Genomic DNA, 21,372 nt, shown 5'->3' on the forward strand with positions numbered 1-21,372 from the left:
TATTCTGAAACTCAAGGAAATGCTCTATTTTCCCCAAGTAAAATAAAAGCAAGTACATTAACTTCATTTTAACCTATGAGGACACAGGTGATGCTGAACAATAGCAAGATCAAAACCCAGTAGACAAGTGTCAAATTCTATAGCTCCATGTCCTATGCCAAAGAGTTTCAATAGCTCTACCCTTTCAGCTTTATTTATTGCAACATACATTTTCTGTTAAGCTTGTTCCACTTCTAGTGTGTTGATTTCTTTGGCAGATATCTCATGCTTCAGGCTCCTCCATCATCTTAGGGTATCCAATGCATCTGGGGTTCATTTTCACAGCTTTACACAGTGGTATCTCAGGGTCTTTACCTTGGGTCTTCCTTGTAATTCATTGCCTGGCCCTATGGCTGTCTATTTGACAGCTATCCTGGAAGGGAATCCAAGTTCCTTGAATGACATTTACAGCATTTTCATTTGTCTTTCTAGGATCAGTAAATTCTCAGTTATTTTCCTTATACAAGTTTTAAGCTTAGATGGGTGAGATCTTTATTACAATAAGATTAAACCTGTCCTTAAACTCTTTTCCTTTCTCATTTCAAGTCTTGTCTACAATATCAAGCTTCCTGGCTCTCCTTCTTTTAAACAGTATATTTTGTGTTTATTTCTGTCTCATTTGTTATTTTTCATTTTAGTGTTACTTAGGAGTGACCAGGTAGTAAGTGGTAGTGTTAGAGTCCTGAAACATATTTAGACAGGGCAGGAACATGGAATGTTTGCCCAGGAATGATGTGGTCAATGAGAGAGAACACCAATGTGGGATCCAGATAGTGTAGTGATGGTATTGCTAAACTCTTTAGGACTTATATCATATCACTATATGCTTTTAATACTGGGATATTAATTAAAAGATTTAATGGTTGCTATTTTGTGGTTTAGTCTTGCAAGTCTTGAATATAGCAACATAATGATTTTTTTTGTTTTTTATTCTTCTGTACACTGGCAAAATTTAGTAATTATTAAAACATCAGTAAGACTCTCAAAGAGGAGATCATTGAAGGACATTTTAGGCCTGGGTTTAACTAATCCCCAGTGAATTGAGAATAAATTATCTCCTGGGCATAGACTGAGTCCATGTATTCATTAAGAAAATTGTTGACCAAAGGAAGATAGGTTGGATATTATAAGTTAATTGATGTACACTTTTCTCTTTCTTTTTGAAGAAGGATGAATAATAGCTTCACTACATACATATCTTGAACTCCTTGTTGCATCCTTTTTTTTATTAAGGTGAGTGTGTCAGAGATTCAAAGACTTGCAGAGAAGGTGAAGTTATATTTATGCTTGTGCAGATTTCTATTTTATTTTATCCAGAGATCTTCAAAATGTTTTACCCTCCAGTGTCTCAAAACAGTATCAGTTGCTTCATTTTCTTAAAGAATTCCTAGGATGACAATAGTATGTATATAGCACATTCTATGTCTGTGAAACAATAAAAGAAATTCAAGGTACATTTATTTTCATTTCTAAGTGAGGCTATTAGCATCCTTACAAGCAGTTCACTATATATGTTTTTTTATGTCAAGTTTTTGTATAATGTAAAGAGGTAAGGGTGACTTGAGTAACAAACCATTTTCTGAAAAATATTATGAATATTATTTAAATATTTGAAACTATTAAATTATTTTAAATGTTTAAATATTTATTATTATTAATTCAAATATTAATTATTTGAAATATTAAAATATTTCTCTTTTTCAGTGTCAGAATTTAGGTCATGACTGATTTTGTAAGGTTTTATATTTGGTGATATTACCAGACAACCCAAACAACATGCTTCATATTTGTGAAAAAATGTTTTTATTCCATCATTTAAAGGTTATTTTAACCAGAAACAATGGAAGCAAAATGGAACAATCCTGAAATGATCATTTAAATATATATTACTCTTAATTTTATATTTTAGTAAATTTTAGCTGTCACGTAAACCACATGACAGTTATTTGTCAGTTTTGATGGCATAATGATGAAAAAAATGTTCCTAAAGGGTAAAAGCAGAAGACTCAGAAGACTAAAGTAGAATGGTGAATAATATCCAGCTTTAGCTCTTATCACTTGCTGAACTGCACAGCACAGAAAGTGGTACAACAACTTTGATAACTTACACCACAGACTCTGTGATGTCTGTTAATATCAGGAGAGAACAGGACTGATAGAAATCATATGAGTTACAGTGTAGAGCTGTACAGTTTGAGAAAGTAATTCCAATACATAACTTTATTCAACCTGATATTTCTTCAAGAAGGAAGTCACTATTACACTTGGCGGTGAAAAAAAAAGCCTTTCTATGAGTTCAATTTGTCCTCAAGAAAGTTTAAAGATAAAATAGCAAATAAACTTAACAAAAAAAATATTAAAATGATACATGTGTCTCAGAGTTCATAAACAATAACTATTGATTCCTAGCTGCATTTAATTATTTTCCTTAGCCCATATTTTAATTCACACAAATCAAGAAGTTGTTTTTATAATACAAGAAAATCTATTCTGATTTCTTTGCTCACAACCATATTTACTTCCTTAGCCAATGTAAAAGAATACATACTAATGTTGAAAATAACCATGAAAGCACTAAGGTTTAGTAAATACAATTGGGTGCTCAGTTTTTACTAATATACTATAGAAGCACGGAAATAGTTGAAATTGGAAGAAGTTGAAATTTAATGTTATATACTCAGTTCTGAAAGCATACAATATGAGAAACCAGAAAAGTTGCTTTGAATTAAAAAACTGTTAAACAGTGTTATATAAATCCATAATTCAAAATGTTACACACATAGAAATTAGGACCACATGTAGAGTGTTGGTGTATAATTCCTCAAATGGCCTTTAAACACCCATATAAAAATATTCCCTTCAGCAAGATGTTTTTGTTTAGGAGGATGAGGAGGGATTAGAAAATGGGAAATGCCCCATTGCTTAACTTCATGGAATGTAGTAATATCAGTATTTAAAGTTTTGTTCCTTTTACATTGTATTAAATCTTTGATTTCTTTTTCATCAATAGATTCTATGAACAATAAATCACTATGAGAAACCACTCTATGGTTACAGAGTTTTTGCTCTCGGGTATATCAGACACACCAGAAGTTCAGGTTGTGATTTTTATCTTTTTACTCATTGCTTACATGTTAAGTGTCACTGGAAACCTAACCATCATCACTCTCACCTTGCTGGACTCCCAGTTAAAGACTCCTATGTATTTCTTCCTCCAGAATTTCTCCTTCTTAGAAATTATATTCACCAGTGTTTCCATCCCCAGATTTTTGGAGTCAATAATCACTAAAGTAAAGACAATTTCCTATAACAACTGTTTGGCCCAGTTATATTTCTTCCTTTCCCTGGGAGTGTCTGAGTTCTTTCTTCTAACTGCTATGTCTTATGATCGCTATGTTGCCATCTGCAAGCCACTGCACTATGTTATCATCATGAATCAGAAAGTCTGTACCCTTCTTGTCCTCACCTCATGGCTGGTAGGATTCCTGACCATCTTCCCATTAATCATGCTTATCCTCAAGTTAGATTTTTGTGCTTCCAATACCATTGATCATTTCTGCTGTGACTACTTCCCCATTCTACAACTGTCTTGCTCGGATACAAGGCTTTTAGAGGCATTTGGCCTTTATTGTGCCTCCATCACTCTGCTGTTCACACTGGCTCTAGTGATCTTGTCATACATTTGCATCATCAGCACCATTCTGAGGTTCCCATCTGCTAGTCAGAGGAAAAAGGCTTTCTCTACTTGTTCTTCTCACATGATTGTCATCTCCATCTCTTATGGCAGCTGCATTTTCATGTATGTCAAACCTTCTGCAAATGAAAGAGCATCACTGACCAAAGGAGTGGCTGTTCTCAATACTTCAATTGCTCCCATGCTGAATCCTTTTATATACACCTTGAGAAATCAACAAGTAAAACAAGCCTTCAAGGATTTGATTGATAAAGTAATGTTTAATGGAAAAAATGAACATACTAATTAACATGAATGCCATTGCACCTTTTCAAAAATGAAGGGAACAACATTTAATAATATTATGAGCACCTTGGTTTTAGATTTTCAAAAAAGTATTTTGTGTATATGGGTATTTTGCCTGCTTGTATATCTGTGTAAATTTCTGTGTACCTATTGCAAGCCTTCTACCCATAGAGGCCAGAAAAGGGAATTGGGTCTCCTGGAAGTGGAGTGACTGAAGGCTGTGAGCAATTATGTTGGAGCTGTGAATCATACTAGTCTCCTCAGAAAGAATTGGAAGAACTTTTAATCTTGATGCTACCTCTCTAATTCTTCAACTTTTCTTTTAATTTAAAAGTAAGTATGTTATTATTTTTAGAAATGTTTGGCTTTGTTTACTGTTTACTGTCTTGAAACTTTCAATCATAGAGAAGGTAGGCTTTATGTGCACTGCTATGGAACATTTGATAGGCATCCATATTGTGGAATAAAAACCCGTTTTAATTGTATCTCTGTTTCCAAAAATATGATGCTAATGATAAAATTCACTCATTTATATAACTTAGTTATGTATTTCTGTATAACTTAGTGTTATATGTTTGCAATCATTTCCTTCTTCATTTCATTGGGTATCATTTCTCAAAACTAACAGTTAGGAAATAAAGAAACAGCTCAAGGTTCAAAGACAGACAGACACAGACACAGAAACAGACAGATATACACACCACTAAATACATAAAGTTGGAAACCATATTTAAATAAATTATTAGTGATGTAAAATATTACACACAAAGCTTTGAGATAAAATATCTCTAAAAATTGCATTGAGTTCATTTTTTTCTTGGCCATTTACTATAGGACATGGTTTTTCCCCTTAGGTGTGGGTGGTTTGCATACTTAATGACACTCCATTGGAGCAGATTGGTTTTTCTTTTGTGAGTGGTTGTCAGGGGAGATAGGCTTTTGGTTAGGGATCATCCCAACTTTTCTTCTTATTCCTGGGACCCCATATGACTAGGCTGTGTGCAGGCTCAATTCATGCTGGCACACTCTCTGTGAGTTTATAAGTATGTTAGTCTGATGTGTCTTGAAGAATTGACTCCATAGTGTCTTCCATCCTTCCTGGCTCTTGTAATATTTCTGTTTCTTCTTCTGTGGGGTTCCTGGAGCCCCCAGGAAGGGAGATTTTTGGAGACATCACAATAAAGATTGAGTGTTTCAAGGTATGTTATTCTCTGTCCATTGTTCAGTTGCGGGTTTCTGTATTTGTTCTCATCTACTGCATAAGGAAGATTCCTGATGATGGCTGAGCAAGACTTGTTTCTGGGAATAGCAGAATGTTATTAGAAGTCATCACATTACTGTCATCTAGCAGAAAAAACAATATTTGGCTTTCTTCTAGGGCTATGATCTATCTAGTTCTAGCTCTTTTGGCCACATTGGCCATGTCTGTTATGGTTCCCATCGTTTGGAATTTGGTTTAAGTCTAATCAGATAGCAGGTGATTAAGCCCATGGCAGTATGTGTCACTACTGCATCAGTGTACCATGTAGGCAGGATACCACTGCAGAGGAAAGTGCTCATAGCTCAGTTAGTTTTAGCCTTTCTTCTAAATTGCACATGAAGTAACTTCCATTTCCATAAACACTAGTCCATAGGGGTGAAGGGTATAACTAGGCATCAGCTTGGCTTCTCTGTGTTCAATAAGATATGCAGGTGTCTACAGCAATAGGATCTTCCCATCAGTTTATAGAGAACAAATTCCATACTCATCTCGAATATTATTAATTAATTTATTATTAAATTGAATATAGTGGTTTTCTTTTCCACAGATTTGTTTCTAGACACACTGGCATTGAGTCATTAGATTGAACCTTGCCATTACCTTCAAAAGTAATTAACCTGATATTTATATTGTTCTAGGCAACTTCATTCAAAATTGAGAAAAATAATGAAAAGAAAATCTAATAAAATAAGTCTTTAATCACTAAGTTACTTCTGAGGAATTTTTGTTACAACCAGTCCAATAGAAATTCCAAAAAGAACCATTGCATAAGGACACAGACTCTAAAATAATCAAATGTTGATATATTTTTAAAATGTTGCAGAGGTCTTTATTATTTATATATGCTAAAAATCCCTTAGATCTCCTAAGCTCATGGATTGACAGGATTAACATAGTAAAAATGGCCATCTTACCAAAAGCAATCTACAGATTCAATGCAATCCCCATCAAAATTCTAACTCAATTCTTTGCAGAGATATTGAGAGCATTTCTCAAATTTATCTGGAATAAGAAAAACCCTAGGATATCAAAAACTATTCTCAACAATAAAAGAACTTCTGGGTGGAATCAACATTCCTGATCTCAAGCTATACCAAAGAATAGTGATAAAAACTACATGGTACTGGTACAGAGAGAGAAAGGTAGATCAATGGAATAAAATTGATAACCCAGAAATGAATCCACAGACTTTTGGTCACTTGATCTTTGTCAAAGACGTCAAAACCACCCATTGGAAAAAAGACAACATTTTCAACAAATGGTGCTGATTCAACGGACTCTCATCATGTAGAAGAATGCAAATTGACCCATTTTTATCTTTTTGTACGAAGCTCAAGTCCAAGTGTATCAAGGACCTCTACATAAGACCAGATATGATAAGTCTAATAGGAGAGAAAGTAGGAAAGAACCTTGAACACATTGGCATAGGGGAAAAATTTCCTGAACAGAAAAAAATGGTTTATGCTCTAGGATAAAGAATTGAAAAATGGGTCCTCATAAAATGAAAACCTCCTGTAAGGCAAAGGACACTGTCAATAGAACAAAATGACAATCCACAGATTGGGAAAAGATCTTTATGAACCCTACACCTGATAGAGGGCTAACATCCAAAATATACAAAGAACTCAAGAAGTTAGACTCCAGAGAACCAAATAGCCCTATTAAAAATAGGGTGCAGGCTGGAAAAAATTTCCTGAACAAAACACCAATGGCTTATGCTTTAAGATCAAGAATCGACAAATGGGATCTCATAAAACTGCAAAGCTTCTGTAAGGCAAAGGACACTGTGGTTAGGACAAAACGACAACCAACAGATTGGGAAAAGATCTTTACCAATCCTACAACAGATAGAGGGCTTATATCCAAAATATACAAAGAACTCAAGAAGTTAGACCACAGGGAGACAAATAACCCTATTAAAAAATGGGGTTCAGAGCTAAACAAAGAATTCACAGCTGAGGAATGCCGGATGGCTGAGAAACACCTAAAGAAATGTTCAACATCGTTAGTCATAAGGGAAATGCAAATCAAAACAACCCTGAGATTTCACCTCACACCAGTGAGAATGGCTAAGATCAAAAACTCAGGTGACAGCAAATGCTGGCGAGGATGTGGAGAAAGGGGAACACTCCTCCATTGTTGGTGGGGTTGCAGACTGCTACAACCATTCTGGAAATCAGTCTGGAGGTTCCTCAGAAAATTGGACATTGAACTGCCTGAGGATCCAGCTATACCTCTCCTGGGCATATACCCAAAAGATGCCCCAACATATAAAAAAGACACGTGCTCCACTATGTTCATCACAGCCTTATTTATAATAGCCAGAAGCTGGAAAGAACCCAGATGCCCTTCAACAGAGGAATGGATACAGAAAATGTGGTACATCTACACAATGGAATATTACTCAGCTATCAAAAACAATGACTTTATGAAATTCAGGCAAATGGTTGGAACTGGAAAATATCATCCTGAGTGAGCTAACCCAATCACAGAAAGACATACATGGTATGTACTCATTGATAAGTGGCTATTAGCCCAAATGCTCGAATTACCCTAGATGCCTAGAACAAATGAAACTCAAGACGGATGATCAAAAAGTGAATGCATATCGCTCCTGAGAGACACAGCCAGAATACAGCAAATACAGAGGCATATGCCAGCAGGAAACCACTGAACTGAGAACAGGACCCCCGTTGAAGGAATCAGAGAAAGAACTGGAAGAGCTTGAAGGAGCTCGAGACCCCATATGTACAGCAATGCCAACCAAACAGAGCTTCCAGGGACTAAGCCACTACCCAAAGACTATACATGGACTGACCCTGGACTCTGACCTCATAGGTAGCAATGAATATCCTAGTAAGAGCACCAGTGGAAGGGGAAGCCCTGGGTCCTGCTAAGACTGAACCCCCAGTGAACCAGACTGTTGGGGAGAGGGAAGCAAGGGGGAGGGATGGGAGGAACACCCATAAGGAAGGGGGGGGGGGGATGTTTGCCCGGAAACCGGGAAAGGGAATGGCACTCGAAATGTATATAAGAAATACTCAAGTTAATAAAAAATAAATAAATAAATAAAATATCCAATAAAAAAAAATAGGGTGCAGGGCTAAACAATGAATTCTCAACTGAGAAATCTCAAGTGGTTGAGAAGCACTTAAACAAATAAATGTTCAACATCCTTAGTCATCTGGGAAATGCAAATCAAAACAACCCTGAGATTCCACATCACACCAGTCAGGATAGCTATGATGAAAAACTCAGGTGACAGGAGATGCTGGTGACTCCTCTATTGCTGGTGGGATTGCAAGCTGGTATAACTACTCTGGAAATCAGTCTGGCGGTTCCTCAGAAAATTGGAAATAGTTTTATCCGAGGACCAAGCTGAACCATTCCTGGGCATATACCTTAAAGGTGCTCCAACATATAACAAGAACACATGCTCCACTATGTTCATAGCAGCCTTATTTATAATAGCCAGAAGCTGGAAGGAACCCAGATACCATTCATCAGAGGAATGGATACAGAAAATGTGGTATATTTGCACAATTGAGTACTATTCAGCTGTTACAAACAATGAGTTCATAAAGTTTGAAGGCAAATGGAAGGAACATGAAAATATCATCCTGAGTAAGGTATTCCATCACAAAAGAACAAACTTGGTATGTACTCACTGATAAAGTGGTATTAGTCAAAAAACCAAAAAAAGCTTGGAATACTCACGATATAAGTCATAGAACTTATGAAACCCAACAAGAAAGAAGATCACACCAAAGTGTGTATGTTACAGTCCTACTCAGAAGGCAGAAGAAAATAATATCCAGGAAGTAGAGGGAGGGAGGGACCTAGGAGGGAGAGAAGAGGGGGAGGAAAAGTGGGGCTAATTTTGTTGTGGGAGGAGAGTGGGTGGAGAAGTATAGAGGGTCAAGAATTTGAAGAGAGGTATGTAGTAGTGGGGGTGGGGGACCTGGGGATAGACACTGGAAAGTCCAGGATATCAGGGACCCATGAGTTTCAGGGGACCCAACAGGGAGTACCTAAGCCAAAATACCTAACAAAGGGGAGCTAGAACCTGCAGAGACCATGCCAGTGGTTAGGCATGGACCCTGGTTGAGGGATGGGACCATTCCCCACCACAGAAATATCAATCCAGAATTCCTCCTGTTCAAAGGAAATGTAGGGACAAAGAGTAGAACAGAAACTAAAGGAGAGGCCACCCAGACACTGTCCCACCTAGGGATCCATCCCATATGCAGACCCAGACACTATTTCTAATAGCAAGAAGTGCTTACTGACAGGAGACTGGTATAGTTGTCCCATTAGAGACTGACAAATACAGATGTGGACGTAGGCAGTCAATAATTGGACTGAGCACAGGGGGCCCCCAATGTAGAAATTAGAGCAAGGACTGTAGGAGCTGAAAGGTTTTGCAGCTTCATAGGAAGAACAACAATATCAACAACCAGACCACCCAAACCTCCCAGGGACTAAACCACTAGCCAAAGAGTACACGTGGGGGAACCCATGGCTCCAGCTGGATATGTTGCAGAGGATGGCCTTATTGGGCATCACTAGGAGGGGAAACCCTTGGTTCTGTGGAGGCTTGATGCCTCAGGATAGGGGAATGCTTGAGGGGTAAGGTGAGAGTAGGTGGGTGGGTTGGTAGGAGAGCACTCTCATAGAAGCAGGGGGGAGGTAGGAGAGGGTATCGGTAGAGGATAGGGGTTTAGAGGAAACTGGGAAGAAGGATAACATTTGAAATGTAAAATAAAATAACCAATAAAAATGAAAAAATCTTATAAAACAGGAACATAAATATTTTTTCTGTATAGGCTATTGTGTAGTTCCTATCTCTGAGGAGACATCATAACCAAGGCAACTTACAGCCAAAAGCATTAAATAGGGGCCTAGTTACACTTTCAGAGGTTTTGGCCATGATCATTATGGAAAGAGCATGGGGGTAAGTAGGCATGTATGGTGTTGTAGAAGTTCCTGAGCAGAGGGGAGGGGGTAGAGACACAGAGAGAGACAGAGAGAGAAAGAGAGACCCTGGCAAACTTTTGAAACTTCAAATCCTCCAACACCCAGATGACTCAATTATTCCAAGAAGATCTTATCTCCTAACCTTTTATTTTTAATTTGAATAATTTTTATTTAATTTCAAATGTTATTCCCTTTTCTGGTTTCCCGGCCATAAGCCCCCTATCCCATCTCCCTTCCCCTTCTATAAGGGTATTCCCACTCCTCATTCACTCCCTCTTCCTGCCTCCTCACCCTGACATTCCCCAAAACTGGGGCGTCCAGGCTTGACAGGACCAAAGGCTTCTCAGGGCTGCAACAGCTATACCCTTTCAGCTTAGTTGATTGTAACATACATTTTCTGTTAGGCAGGTCCAACTTCCAGTGTGTAGCTTTCTTTAGCAGATATCTCATGGTTCTGGATTCTCTAACATCTTAGGGTATCAAAAGCAATCTGGGTTTCACTTCTACAGTTTAACACTGTGGTCTCTCAGGTCCTTTATTTAGGCACTTTCTTGCTACTCATTGCTTGGCACTATGACTGTTTGGCAGTTAGACTGGTAAGGGCCCTTGGCTTCTTGAATCATTTGCAATAGCATTTTTCACTTTTATTAACTTGAGTATTTCTTATTTACATTTTGATTGTTATTCCCTTTCCCAGTTTCCGGGCCAACATCCCCCTAACCCTTTGCCCTCCTCTTCTGTATGGGTGTTCCCCTCCCCATCTTCCCCCCATTACCACTCTCCCTCCAACAATCACGTTCACTGGGGCTTCAGTCTTGGCAGGACCAAGGGCTTCCCCTTCCACTGGTGTTCTTACTAGGCTATTCATTGCTACCTATGAGGTTGGAGCCCAGGGTCAGTCCATGTACAGTCTTTGGGTAGTGGCTTAGTCCCTGGAAGCTCTGGTTGGTTGGCATTGTTGTTCATATGGGGTCTCAAGCCCCTTCAAGCTGTTTCAGTCCTTTCTAAGATTCCTTCAATGGGGGTCCCATTCTCAGTTCAGTGGTTTGCTGCTGGCATTCGCCTCTGTATTTGCTGTATTCTGGCTGTGTCTCTCAGGAGAGATCTACATCCGGTTACTGTAAGCCTGCAGTTCTTTGCTTCATCCATCTTGTCTAATTGGGTGGCTGTATATGTATGGGCCACATGTGGGGCAGGCTCTGAATGGGTGTTCCTTCAGTCTCTGTTTTAATCTTTGCCTCTCTCTTCCCTGCCAAGGGTATTCTTGTTCCCATTTTAACGAAGGAGTGAAGCATTCAATAGCATTTAATTTGTCTATCTTTCTAGGATTAGTAAGTTCTCAGTCATTTTCCTTTTACAAGTTAGAAGCTTAGATGAGTAGGGTCTATGTTCCGATGCAGATCAAGCCTGTCTAACTCTCTCATCTCAAGCGTTGTCTGCAATATCAAGCTTCCTGATTCTCCTTTTCCTTTTAATCTGTATATTTTGTGTTTATTTCTGTCCTACTTGATATTTTTCCTTGTAGACCTTCTTAGGAGTGATCATTAATAACCAGGTAGTGGGTGGAAGTGTTAGAGTCCTGAAACAGAGTTAGACAGGACAGCAACATAGAGTGTCTTCCCAGGATTGATGCCAGCAGTAAGTGGTGTCAGCTAAAGAGTGATTATGTAGGATACAGGTAGTAATGCTATAGTAACGGTGTTACTAAAGTCATTAGGACATCATGCCGCCATCTGTTCTTGATACTGAGATATTAATTACAAGATTTAATATTTGTTATTTTTGATTGAAGTCTTGCTTTCTGTCCACACTTTCATTTTATTTATTTATTAGTATATAATGTGCATGTGTGTTTAAATAGATGTAAAATGTTTGAATTTTCATGTTTGAATGTAAATATTATTTTGTACTATTGTATATCAGGTATAGGTAATAGCTCATAGCTAAGATTTTTTAAAAATTCAAAACTTTGGTGAAATGAACAAATTTCTTATGACACATACTCCAAAACTCACTGATGAAATAGTTATCTGTATATACCTATGTTTACTAAAGAATTTGAGTGTGTAGATAAGACCCCATTAAAATACAACTCTAAGGGCTGGAGAGATGGCTCAGCGGTTAAGAGCACCCGACTGCTCTTCCAGAGGTCATGAGTTCAATTCCCAGCAACCACATGGTGGCTCACAACCATCTGTAAAGAGATCCGATGCCCTCTTCTGGTGTATCTGAAGACAGCTACAGTGTTCTTATATATAATAAATGAATAAAAAAAAGGAAAACAAAACAAAAGTAAAATACAACTCTAGCTTCAGATAGTGTCACTGTTGAATGCTACCAAATTTTAAAATTGAAACTAAACAAGATGTGAAAAACTCTTCCATGAAATGGAGTAGTGATAATGTTAAAACCAGAAAATTATCAGCTGGTAGTTCCCCAGGAACAACTAGGCCTCCCAATCCAAGATATTGTATGTCTTGCATAGTTAAGCACAGCTGCTCTGATTTCATGAGTCATTTTTTTTTGCAAAGCTAAAGTACCATACTAAAATTTTAAAGACATTTAAATGAATTATAGTTACTCATGCTGCTGTGTGTTAGCAGAGATCTAAAAGTGAGTGGAATGTGAATCTAACCATATTCTCTTTTCATTATGTTCTTATTGATTATTAAGGAATTTCTTATCATGAACCTTGTATATCCTCACTTCCTAGTCCTCCTAGAACCACCCCTTACCTTTGGAACTACACTTCAAAAAAGAGACAGAGAAGGAGGAGAAGAATGAGAAGGGCAAGGAGAAGGAAAAGGAAGAGATGGAGGAAGAGGAGGAGGAAGAGGAGGAGGAGGATGCTGAAGAGGAGGGAAAGGAGGAGAGATGGAGGAGGAGAGGGCTGAGGGGAGAAGGAGGGGAAGAAGTAGAAGAGAAAGAAGAAGAAACACAAAACAAAAACAAAAAAGAAGTCCAATTTTGTAGTGCCAATATACTCATTGAATCATGATCAAATTCTTGGTGGACAGACCCTTAAAGAACATTGAGTCATTCATTTACCACTTGCACCATCCCCAGAAGCCATCAGTTCCAGAGAGCTTATACTTCAGCATCCTTATCACAAGTTTAAGATTGCCTTTGACAGCTTTCTGTCTAGGCTGCTACTTTTTGGAGGGAAGGGGCTAACTCTAATCTTGACCAATGATAAAATTAATAATTTATATACAAATCTTCATGGCTATTCCATGTAATTTTTATAAAAATATATTTTTTAAAAAAGATATCCTGATAAGAAATGGCACTATTTACTCAGGATTAACTGGAAAACCAAGTAAGAATGTTTGGTGACATTTTGTTTAATAAAATTTATAATGTCTCTGCTTGTAACATTGCATATATTGTAATAGTGTGTGGTTATGTTTGCTGAATACATAAAACAATCTGGTATAATGTAGTATATTTTATTTTAAATAATCAAAATATTTACAATAAATGTATGGGTGGTAGGATAGGGTAAGGACATACTTTTGTGGTTCTGGTTCTTATATTGTGGAACACATATAAATTTTATAGTTAAAATATAGAAAACAAAGACAAAGTACAATTCTAACTTTTGAAGATATTAACACAAATGCTTCTTTAGTTCCCTATTCTTCTCTACAGTGGCAGAAATTAGTAATTAGTAAAATATCAAGACTGTCAAAGAAGACCATTGTAGGGTGGTTTATTCCTGGTTTTAACTAATCCCGAATGAATTGAGAATAAATTATCACCTGGGCATATACTCAGTCCATGTACTCATTAAAGAGAATTGCTTCACCAAAGGGAAGCCAGGTTAGATGTTTCCAGTTGACTAGTACACTTTTTTCTCTCTCTTTATCTTGTGTGGTTTCCAAGAAACATGCATCATGACATCCATGTCTTGAACTTCTGCTTGCATTCTTCTTGTCTTTAGTTGAGTGTATCAAGGATTCATAGACTTTCACAGAAAGTAAAGTTGTATTTATGCTTGTGTAGATTTCAGTTTTATCTTACCTAGAAACCTTCAAAATGTTTTACCTCCCAGTGTCTTAAAACAGTATCAGTTGCTTCATTTTCTTAAAGAATTCCAAGGATAACAATAGTATGTACGTAGCACTTTCTGTGTCTGTGATAAAAGAGATTCAAGGTACACTTACTTTCATTTCTAAGTGAGGCTGTTAGTATCCTTACAAGCAATTCACCATGTATTTTTTTTATGTCAAGTTTTTGTATAATGAAAAGAGGCAAGAATGACCAGAATGACAAAACAATAATATAAATGTTTATTTTTATGTTTTTAAGTGGCAGAAATTAAGTCATGGCTGACTACTGTGCCAGCCGAAGTTACTGTATCCAGCAAACTTTCAGTTAAGATAGATAGAGAAACCAAGATATTCCATGAAAAAACCAAATTTACACAATATCTTTCTACAAATCCAGCCCGACAAAGGATAATAGATAGAAAACTCCAACACAAGGAAAGAAACTACACTATAACGAAAGGAAGAAGATCATTTTCTCACAATGAAACCAAAAGAGAGACAAAAATCATAATTCCACCTCTAACAATGAAAATAACTGGAAGTGACAATCACTATCCCTTAATACCTCTCAAAATTATCGGACTCAATTCCCCAATAAAAAGACATAGACTAACAGACTGGATACATGTAAAGGACCCAACATTTTGCTGCATGCAGGAAACACACCTCAGAGACAAAGACAGACACTACCTCAGAGTAAATGGCTAGAAAACAGTTTTCCAAGCAAATCGCTTTAAGAAACAAGCTGGAGCTGCTATTCTAATATCAAATAAAATTGACTTTCAACCAAGAGCCATTAAAAAGATAAGGAAGAACACCTCATATTCATCAAAGGAAAAATCCACCAAGATGAACTCTCAACCCTAAATATCTATGCTCTAAATGTAAGGGCACCTACATTCATAAAAGAAACCTTACTAAAGCTCGAAGAACACATTGCACCTCAAACGATAATAGTAGGAGATTTCAACACCCCACTCTCATCACTGGACAGATCACAGAAACAGAAATTAAACAGAGACATAGAGAAACTAACAGAAGTTATGAACCACATGGATTTAACAGATGTTTATAGAACATTCCATCCTAAAACAAAAGGATATACCTTCTTCTCAGCACCTCATGGAACCTTCTCCAAAATTGACCATATAATCGGTCACAAAACTGGGCTGAACAGATACAAGATAGAAAGAATCCCATTAACCCTATCAGATCACCATGCACTAAGACTGGCCTTCAATAACAACAATAATGAGAGAAAGCCTACATATAAATGGAAGTTGAACAATGGTCTACTCAATGCCAACTTGGTCAAGGAAGAAATAAAGAAAGAAATTAAAGACTTCTTAGAATTTAATGAAAATGAAGATACAACATTCGAAAATTTATGGGACACAATGAACGTGGTACTAAGAGGAAAACTCATAGATCTGAGTGCCTAAAAAAAAACAAAAACAAAAAAAAAAACAAAAAAAAACAAAAACCAGAAGAGAGCATATGTCAGCAGTTTGACAGCACACCTTAAAGCTCTAGAACAAAAAGAAATAAACAAACTCAAGAGGAGCAGAAGGCAGTAAATAATCAAAATCAGAGCTAAAACCAACCAAGAAGAAACAAAAAGGACTGTACAAAGAATCAACAAAACCAGGGGCTTGTTATTTGAGAAAATCAACAAGATAGATAAACCCTTAGCCAGACTAACCAGAGGACACAGAGAGTGTATCCAAATTGAGAAAATCAGAGATGAAAAAGGAGATATAACAACCAAATCTGAAGAAATTAAAAAAAATCATCAGATCCTACTACAAAACCCTATATTCAACAATACTTGAAAATCTGGAGGAAATGGACAATTTTCTAGACAGATACTTTTGGTACCAGGTACCAAAGTTAAATCAGGAACAAATAAATCATCTAAACAACCCCATTATTTCTAAAGAAATAGAAGCAGTTATTAAAAGTCTCCCAACCAAAAAGAGCCCAGGTCCGGATGGGTTCAGTACAGAATTCTACCAGACCTTTATAGAAGATCTCATACCAATACTGTCCAAACTATTCCAAAAAACTGAAACAGATGGAGCACTACCAAATTCCTTCTATGAAACCACAATTACTCATGCCAAAACTACACAAAGATCCAACAAAGAAAGAGAACTTCAGACCAATTTCCCTTATGAATATTGACACAAAAACACTCAATAAAATTCTTGCACACTCCAGTGGAAGGGGAAGCCCTGGGTCCTGCTAAGACTGAACCCCCAGTGAACTAGATTGTTTCGGGGAGGGCAGCAATGGGGGGAGGATGGGGAGGAGAACACCCATAAAGAAGGAGAGGGGGAGGGATTAGGGGGATGTTTGCCCGGAAACCGGGAAAGGGAATAACACTCGAAATGTATATAAGAAATACTCAAGTTAATAATAAAAAAAAAGGACAAAAAGCAAACATTTTCATGCACGGCTTTTTGTAATGATGTTCAATTTAGACCTAATCCTTTTAGCCCGAGATGGTAGAGTGACATTCTAAAAAAAAAAAAAAAAATTCTTTCACACTGAATCCAAGAACACATGAAAACGACCATCCAGGGATACAGGTATTGTTTAATATACAAAAATCCATCAATGCAATCCACTATATAAACAAACTCAAAGACAAGAAGGACATGGTCATTTCATTAGATGGTAAGAAAGCATTTGACAAAATTCAACACCGCTTCATGATAAAAGTCCTAGAAAGCTCAGTAATTCAAGGCCCATATCTAAACACTGTAAAAGCAATATACAGCAAACTATATAACATCAAAATATAACATCAAAATAAATGGAGAGAAACTTGAAGTAATCCCACTAAAATTAGGGATTACATAAGGCTGTTCACCCTCTCCCTACTTATTCAATATAGCACTCGAAGTCCTAGCCAGAGCAATCAGACAGCGAAAGGAGGTGAAAGGAATACAAATTGGAAGGGCAGAAACCAAAATGTCACTATTTGCAGATGATATGATAGTGTAGTTAAGCAACCCCAAAAGTTCCATCAGAGAACTACTTAACCTGATAAACAACTTCAGCAAAGTGTCGGGGCATAAAATTAACTCAAACAAATCAGTAACCTTTCTCTACTCAAAGGATAAACAGGCTAAGAAAGGAATTAAGGAAATGACACCCTTCACAATAGTCCCAAATAACATAAAATATATTGGTGTGACTTTAACTAAACAAATGAAAGATCTGTATGACAAGAACTTCAAATCTTTGAAAAAAGAAACTGAAGAAGATCTCAGAATATGGAAAGATCTTCCATGCGCATGGACTGGCAGTGTTAATATAGAAAAGATGGCCATTTTGCCAAAAGCAATCTACAGATTCAATGCAGTCCCCATCAAAATTCCTACTTTATTCTTTATAGAGATAGAAAGAGCGATTTACAAATTCATTTGGAATAACAAAAAACCCAGGAGAACCAAAACTATACTTAACAATAAAACAACTTCTGGGGGAATCACCATCCCTGACTTCAAGCAGTATTACAGAGCAATAGTCATAAAAAACGTATGATACAGAGACAGGCAGGTAGATCAGTGGAACAGAATTGAGGCCCCAGAAATGAACCCACACACCTACAGGCACTTGATCTTTGACAAAGGAGCTAAAACCATCCAATGGAAGAAAGATAGGATTTTCAAAAAATGGTGCTGGTTCAACTGGAGGTCAGAATGTAGAAGAATATAAATCCATCCTTTCTTATTATCTCTGTACAAAGTTTAAGTCCAAGTGGATCAAGGACCTCCACTTCAAACCAGATACACTCAAACTAATAGAAGAAAAAGTGGGGGAAGAACTTGGAACAAATGGGCAATGGGGAAAATTTCCTGAACAAAACACCAATGGCTTATGCTCTAAGATCAAGAATCAACAAATGGGACCACATAAAACTGCACAGCTTTTGTAAAGCAAAAGACACTGTCATTAAGACAAAACATCAACCAAAAGATTGGGAAAAGATCTTTACCAATCCCATGTCTCATAGAGGGCTAATACCTAAAATATACCAAGAACTCAAGAAGGTAGACTCCAAAGAGCCAAATCACCCTATTAAAAATGGGGTACATTGCTAAACAAAAAATTCTCAGCTGAGGATTATCGAAGGCCAAAAAGCACCTAAAGAAATGTTCAACATCTTTAGTCATTCGGGAAATGCAAATCAAAACAACCATGAGATTCTTCCTCACACCAGTCAAAATAGCTAAGATAAAAACTCAGGTGACAGTAGATGCTGGCAAGGATGTGGGGAATGAGGAACACCCCTCTATTGTTGGGATTACAAACTGGTACAACCACTCTGGAAATCAGTCTGGAGGTTCCTCAGAAAATTGGACATTACACTACCTGCGGACCCAGCTATACCCCTCTTGGGCATATACCCAGAAGATGCTCCAACATACAACAAAGACCCATGCTCCACTATGTTCATAGCAGCCTTATTCATAATATCCAGAAGCTGAAACGAACCCAGATGCCCTTCAACAGAGGAATGAATTCAGAAAATGTGGTACACCTACACAATGGAGTACTACTCAGCTATCGAAAACAGTGACTTCATGAAATTCATAGGCAAATGGAATGAACTAGAATACATCATTCTGAGTGAGGTTACTCAATCGCAGAAAAACATACTTGGTATGCACTCATTGGTAAGTGGATATTAGCCAAAAAGCTCAAATTACTCGACATGCAATCTACAGACCTCAGGAAGCTCAAGAAGAAAGATGACCAAAATGCAGATGCTCCCACTCCTTCTTAAAAAGGGGGAAAAGTATTCATAGGAGGGCATATGGAAGCAAAGTTTAGAGCAGCGACTCAAGGAATGGCCATTCAAAGCCTGATACACATGTGGCCTATGTATACATACAGCCACCAAAACTAGATAAGATTGATGTAGCTAAAAAATGTATGCGGAAAGGGACTGAATATAGATCTCTCCTGAGAGACACATCCAGAGCATGTCCAATCCAGAGGTCAGTGCTAGCAGTAAACCACCAATCTGAGCATAGGACTCCCTTGGGGGGAATTAGAGGAAGTGTTGAAAGAGTTGAAGGAGCTTGCAACCCCATAGAAACAACAATGCCAACCAACCAGAGCTTCCAGGGACTAAACCACTACTGAAAGACTATACATGGACTGACCCAGGGCTCCAACTGCATATGTAGCAGAGAATAGCCTTGTTGGGGCACCAGTGGAAGAGAAAGCCCTTGGTCTTGACATAATTGGACCCCCAGTGTAGGGGAATACGGGGGAGGGCAATAAGGGGGATGTATAGGGGGAATACCCTTATGGGAGGTAGGGAGAGGAGGGAATGGGGGCTTATGGACAGGAAACCAGGAAGGGGAATAACCTTTGAAATATAAGTAAAGAAATATATAGTAAAAAATTAAAAAAATTAAAATTGAAAGTTTTTAAAAAAATTTTTGTAATTTTTGTTTAACATTTCATCTTCATTGGACCATTCTACCCTGGAGATTTGGGGATCAGGGTTATGAAACATTTGATAATCAATCACAGTGCAAAATATGAACTTATTTTATTCACTATGTTTATCTCCATAAATAAGATGCTAATGGTACAATTCATTTACACATGGTGTTATTTTTTTTTTTTTTTATTAACTTGAATATTTCTTATATACATTTCAAGTATTTATTCCTTTCCGGTTTCGGCAAACATCCCCTCCCCCTCCCTTCCTTATGGGTGTTCCCCTCCCCACCCTCCCCCATTGCCGCCCCCCCAACAGTCTAGTTCACTGGGGGTTCAGTATTAGCAGGACCCAGGGCTTCCCCTTCCACTGGTGCTCTTACTAGGATATTCATTGCTACCTATGAGGTCAGAGTCCAGGGTCAGTCCATGTATAGTCTTTAGGTAGTGGCTTAGTCCCTGGAAGCTCTGGTGGCTTGGCATTGTTGTACATATAGGGTCTCGAGCCCCTTCAAGCTCTTCCAGTTCTTTCTCTGATTCCTTCAACGGGGGTCCTATTCTCAGTTCAGAGGTTTGCTGCTGGCATTCGCCTCTGTATTTGCTGTATTCTGGCTGTGTCTCTCAGGAGCGATCTACACTTCTGCACTTCTTTGCTTCATCCATCTTGTCTAATTGGGTGGCTGTATATATATGGGCACAGTGGGGCAGGCTCTGAATGGATGTTCCTTCAGTCTCTGTTTTAATCTTTGCCTCTCTCTTCCCTGCCAAGGGTATTCTTGTTCCCCTTTTAAAGAAGGAGTGAAGCATTCACATTTTGATCTTCCGTCTTGAGTTTCATTTGTTCTAGACATCTAAGGGTAATTCAGGCATTTGGGCTAATAGCCACTTATCAATGAGTGCATACCATGTATGTCTTTCTGTGATTGGGTTAGCTCACTCAGGATGGTGTTATACATTTTTAATTATTTTCTTCTCTGTTTCATTGGACACCGTTTCTTAATCTTCCTTTTCTAATTGAGATAAAAATTTGTATCATGTTTTATATTCCTTTAGGTTGTGTGTATATCCTATCATGGCTATTCCTTTTTGTGTTTAATTGGGGTGGTGTGCAAGTGTAGGAGTTTAGGTACATATGTGTGAAAGTGAATGTCTGTGTAGAGAGCAGATAAAAGTATTGGGTATTTCCGTCTGTCACTATTGCCTTGTTCTTTGGGGCAGTATCTGTCAATGAACCTGGAGTTTAACTAGGCCCAGCATCAACAAAGCCTAACTAGTTTTGTTGTGCTCCCTTATTTCATTTTCCACTTTTTTTCTGTTCTTTTCAGTTCTTGGGTTATAAGTAAGGATGGGATATGCTCAGACTTTATGTGGCTACTGATATCCAAACTCTGTTCCTCATGGTCAAGATTTCAGCAATCACTCTTAACCATGAAAAAATTGAATATATATATGATATCATATATAAGATAGTGGAAGATAATACCAGCATTGATTCATTATTTAATCAGTTAACTTGAATTTTTCATATTTGAGAATTTAATACATGTATATAATAAAAATTATCTACTTTCTGTTTTCTTCTTTCCAACTCATTCCCT

The 21,372-nt window shown here is 37.5% G+C and overlaps 1 protein-coding gene across 1 annotated transcript; it reads left to right on the plus strand.

The window, feature by feature from the left end:
* The first annotated feature begins 3,071 nt into the window (after positions 1-3,071).
* On the plus strand, positions 3,072-4,022 carry LOC116909771 (olfactory receptor 6C3-like). Its single transcript, XM_032913494.1, has one exon. It carries the CDS (start codon positions 3,072-3,074, stop codon positions 4,020-4,022), a length of 951 nt encoding a protein of 316 aa, XP_032769385.1.
* The last annotated feature ends 17,350 nt before the right edge of the window (positions 4,023-21,372 follow it).

This window comes from Rattus rattus, chromosome 1 (assembly GCF_011064425.1).
Source record: "Rattus rattus isolate New Zealand chromosome 1, Rrattus_CSIRO_v1, whole genome shotgun sequence".
Lineage (NCBI taxonomy): Eukaryota > Metazoa > Chordata > Mammalia > Rodentia > Muridae > Rattus > Rattus rattus.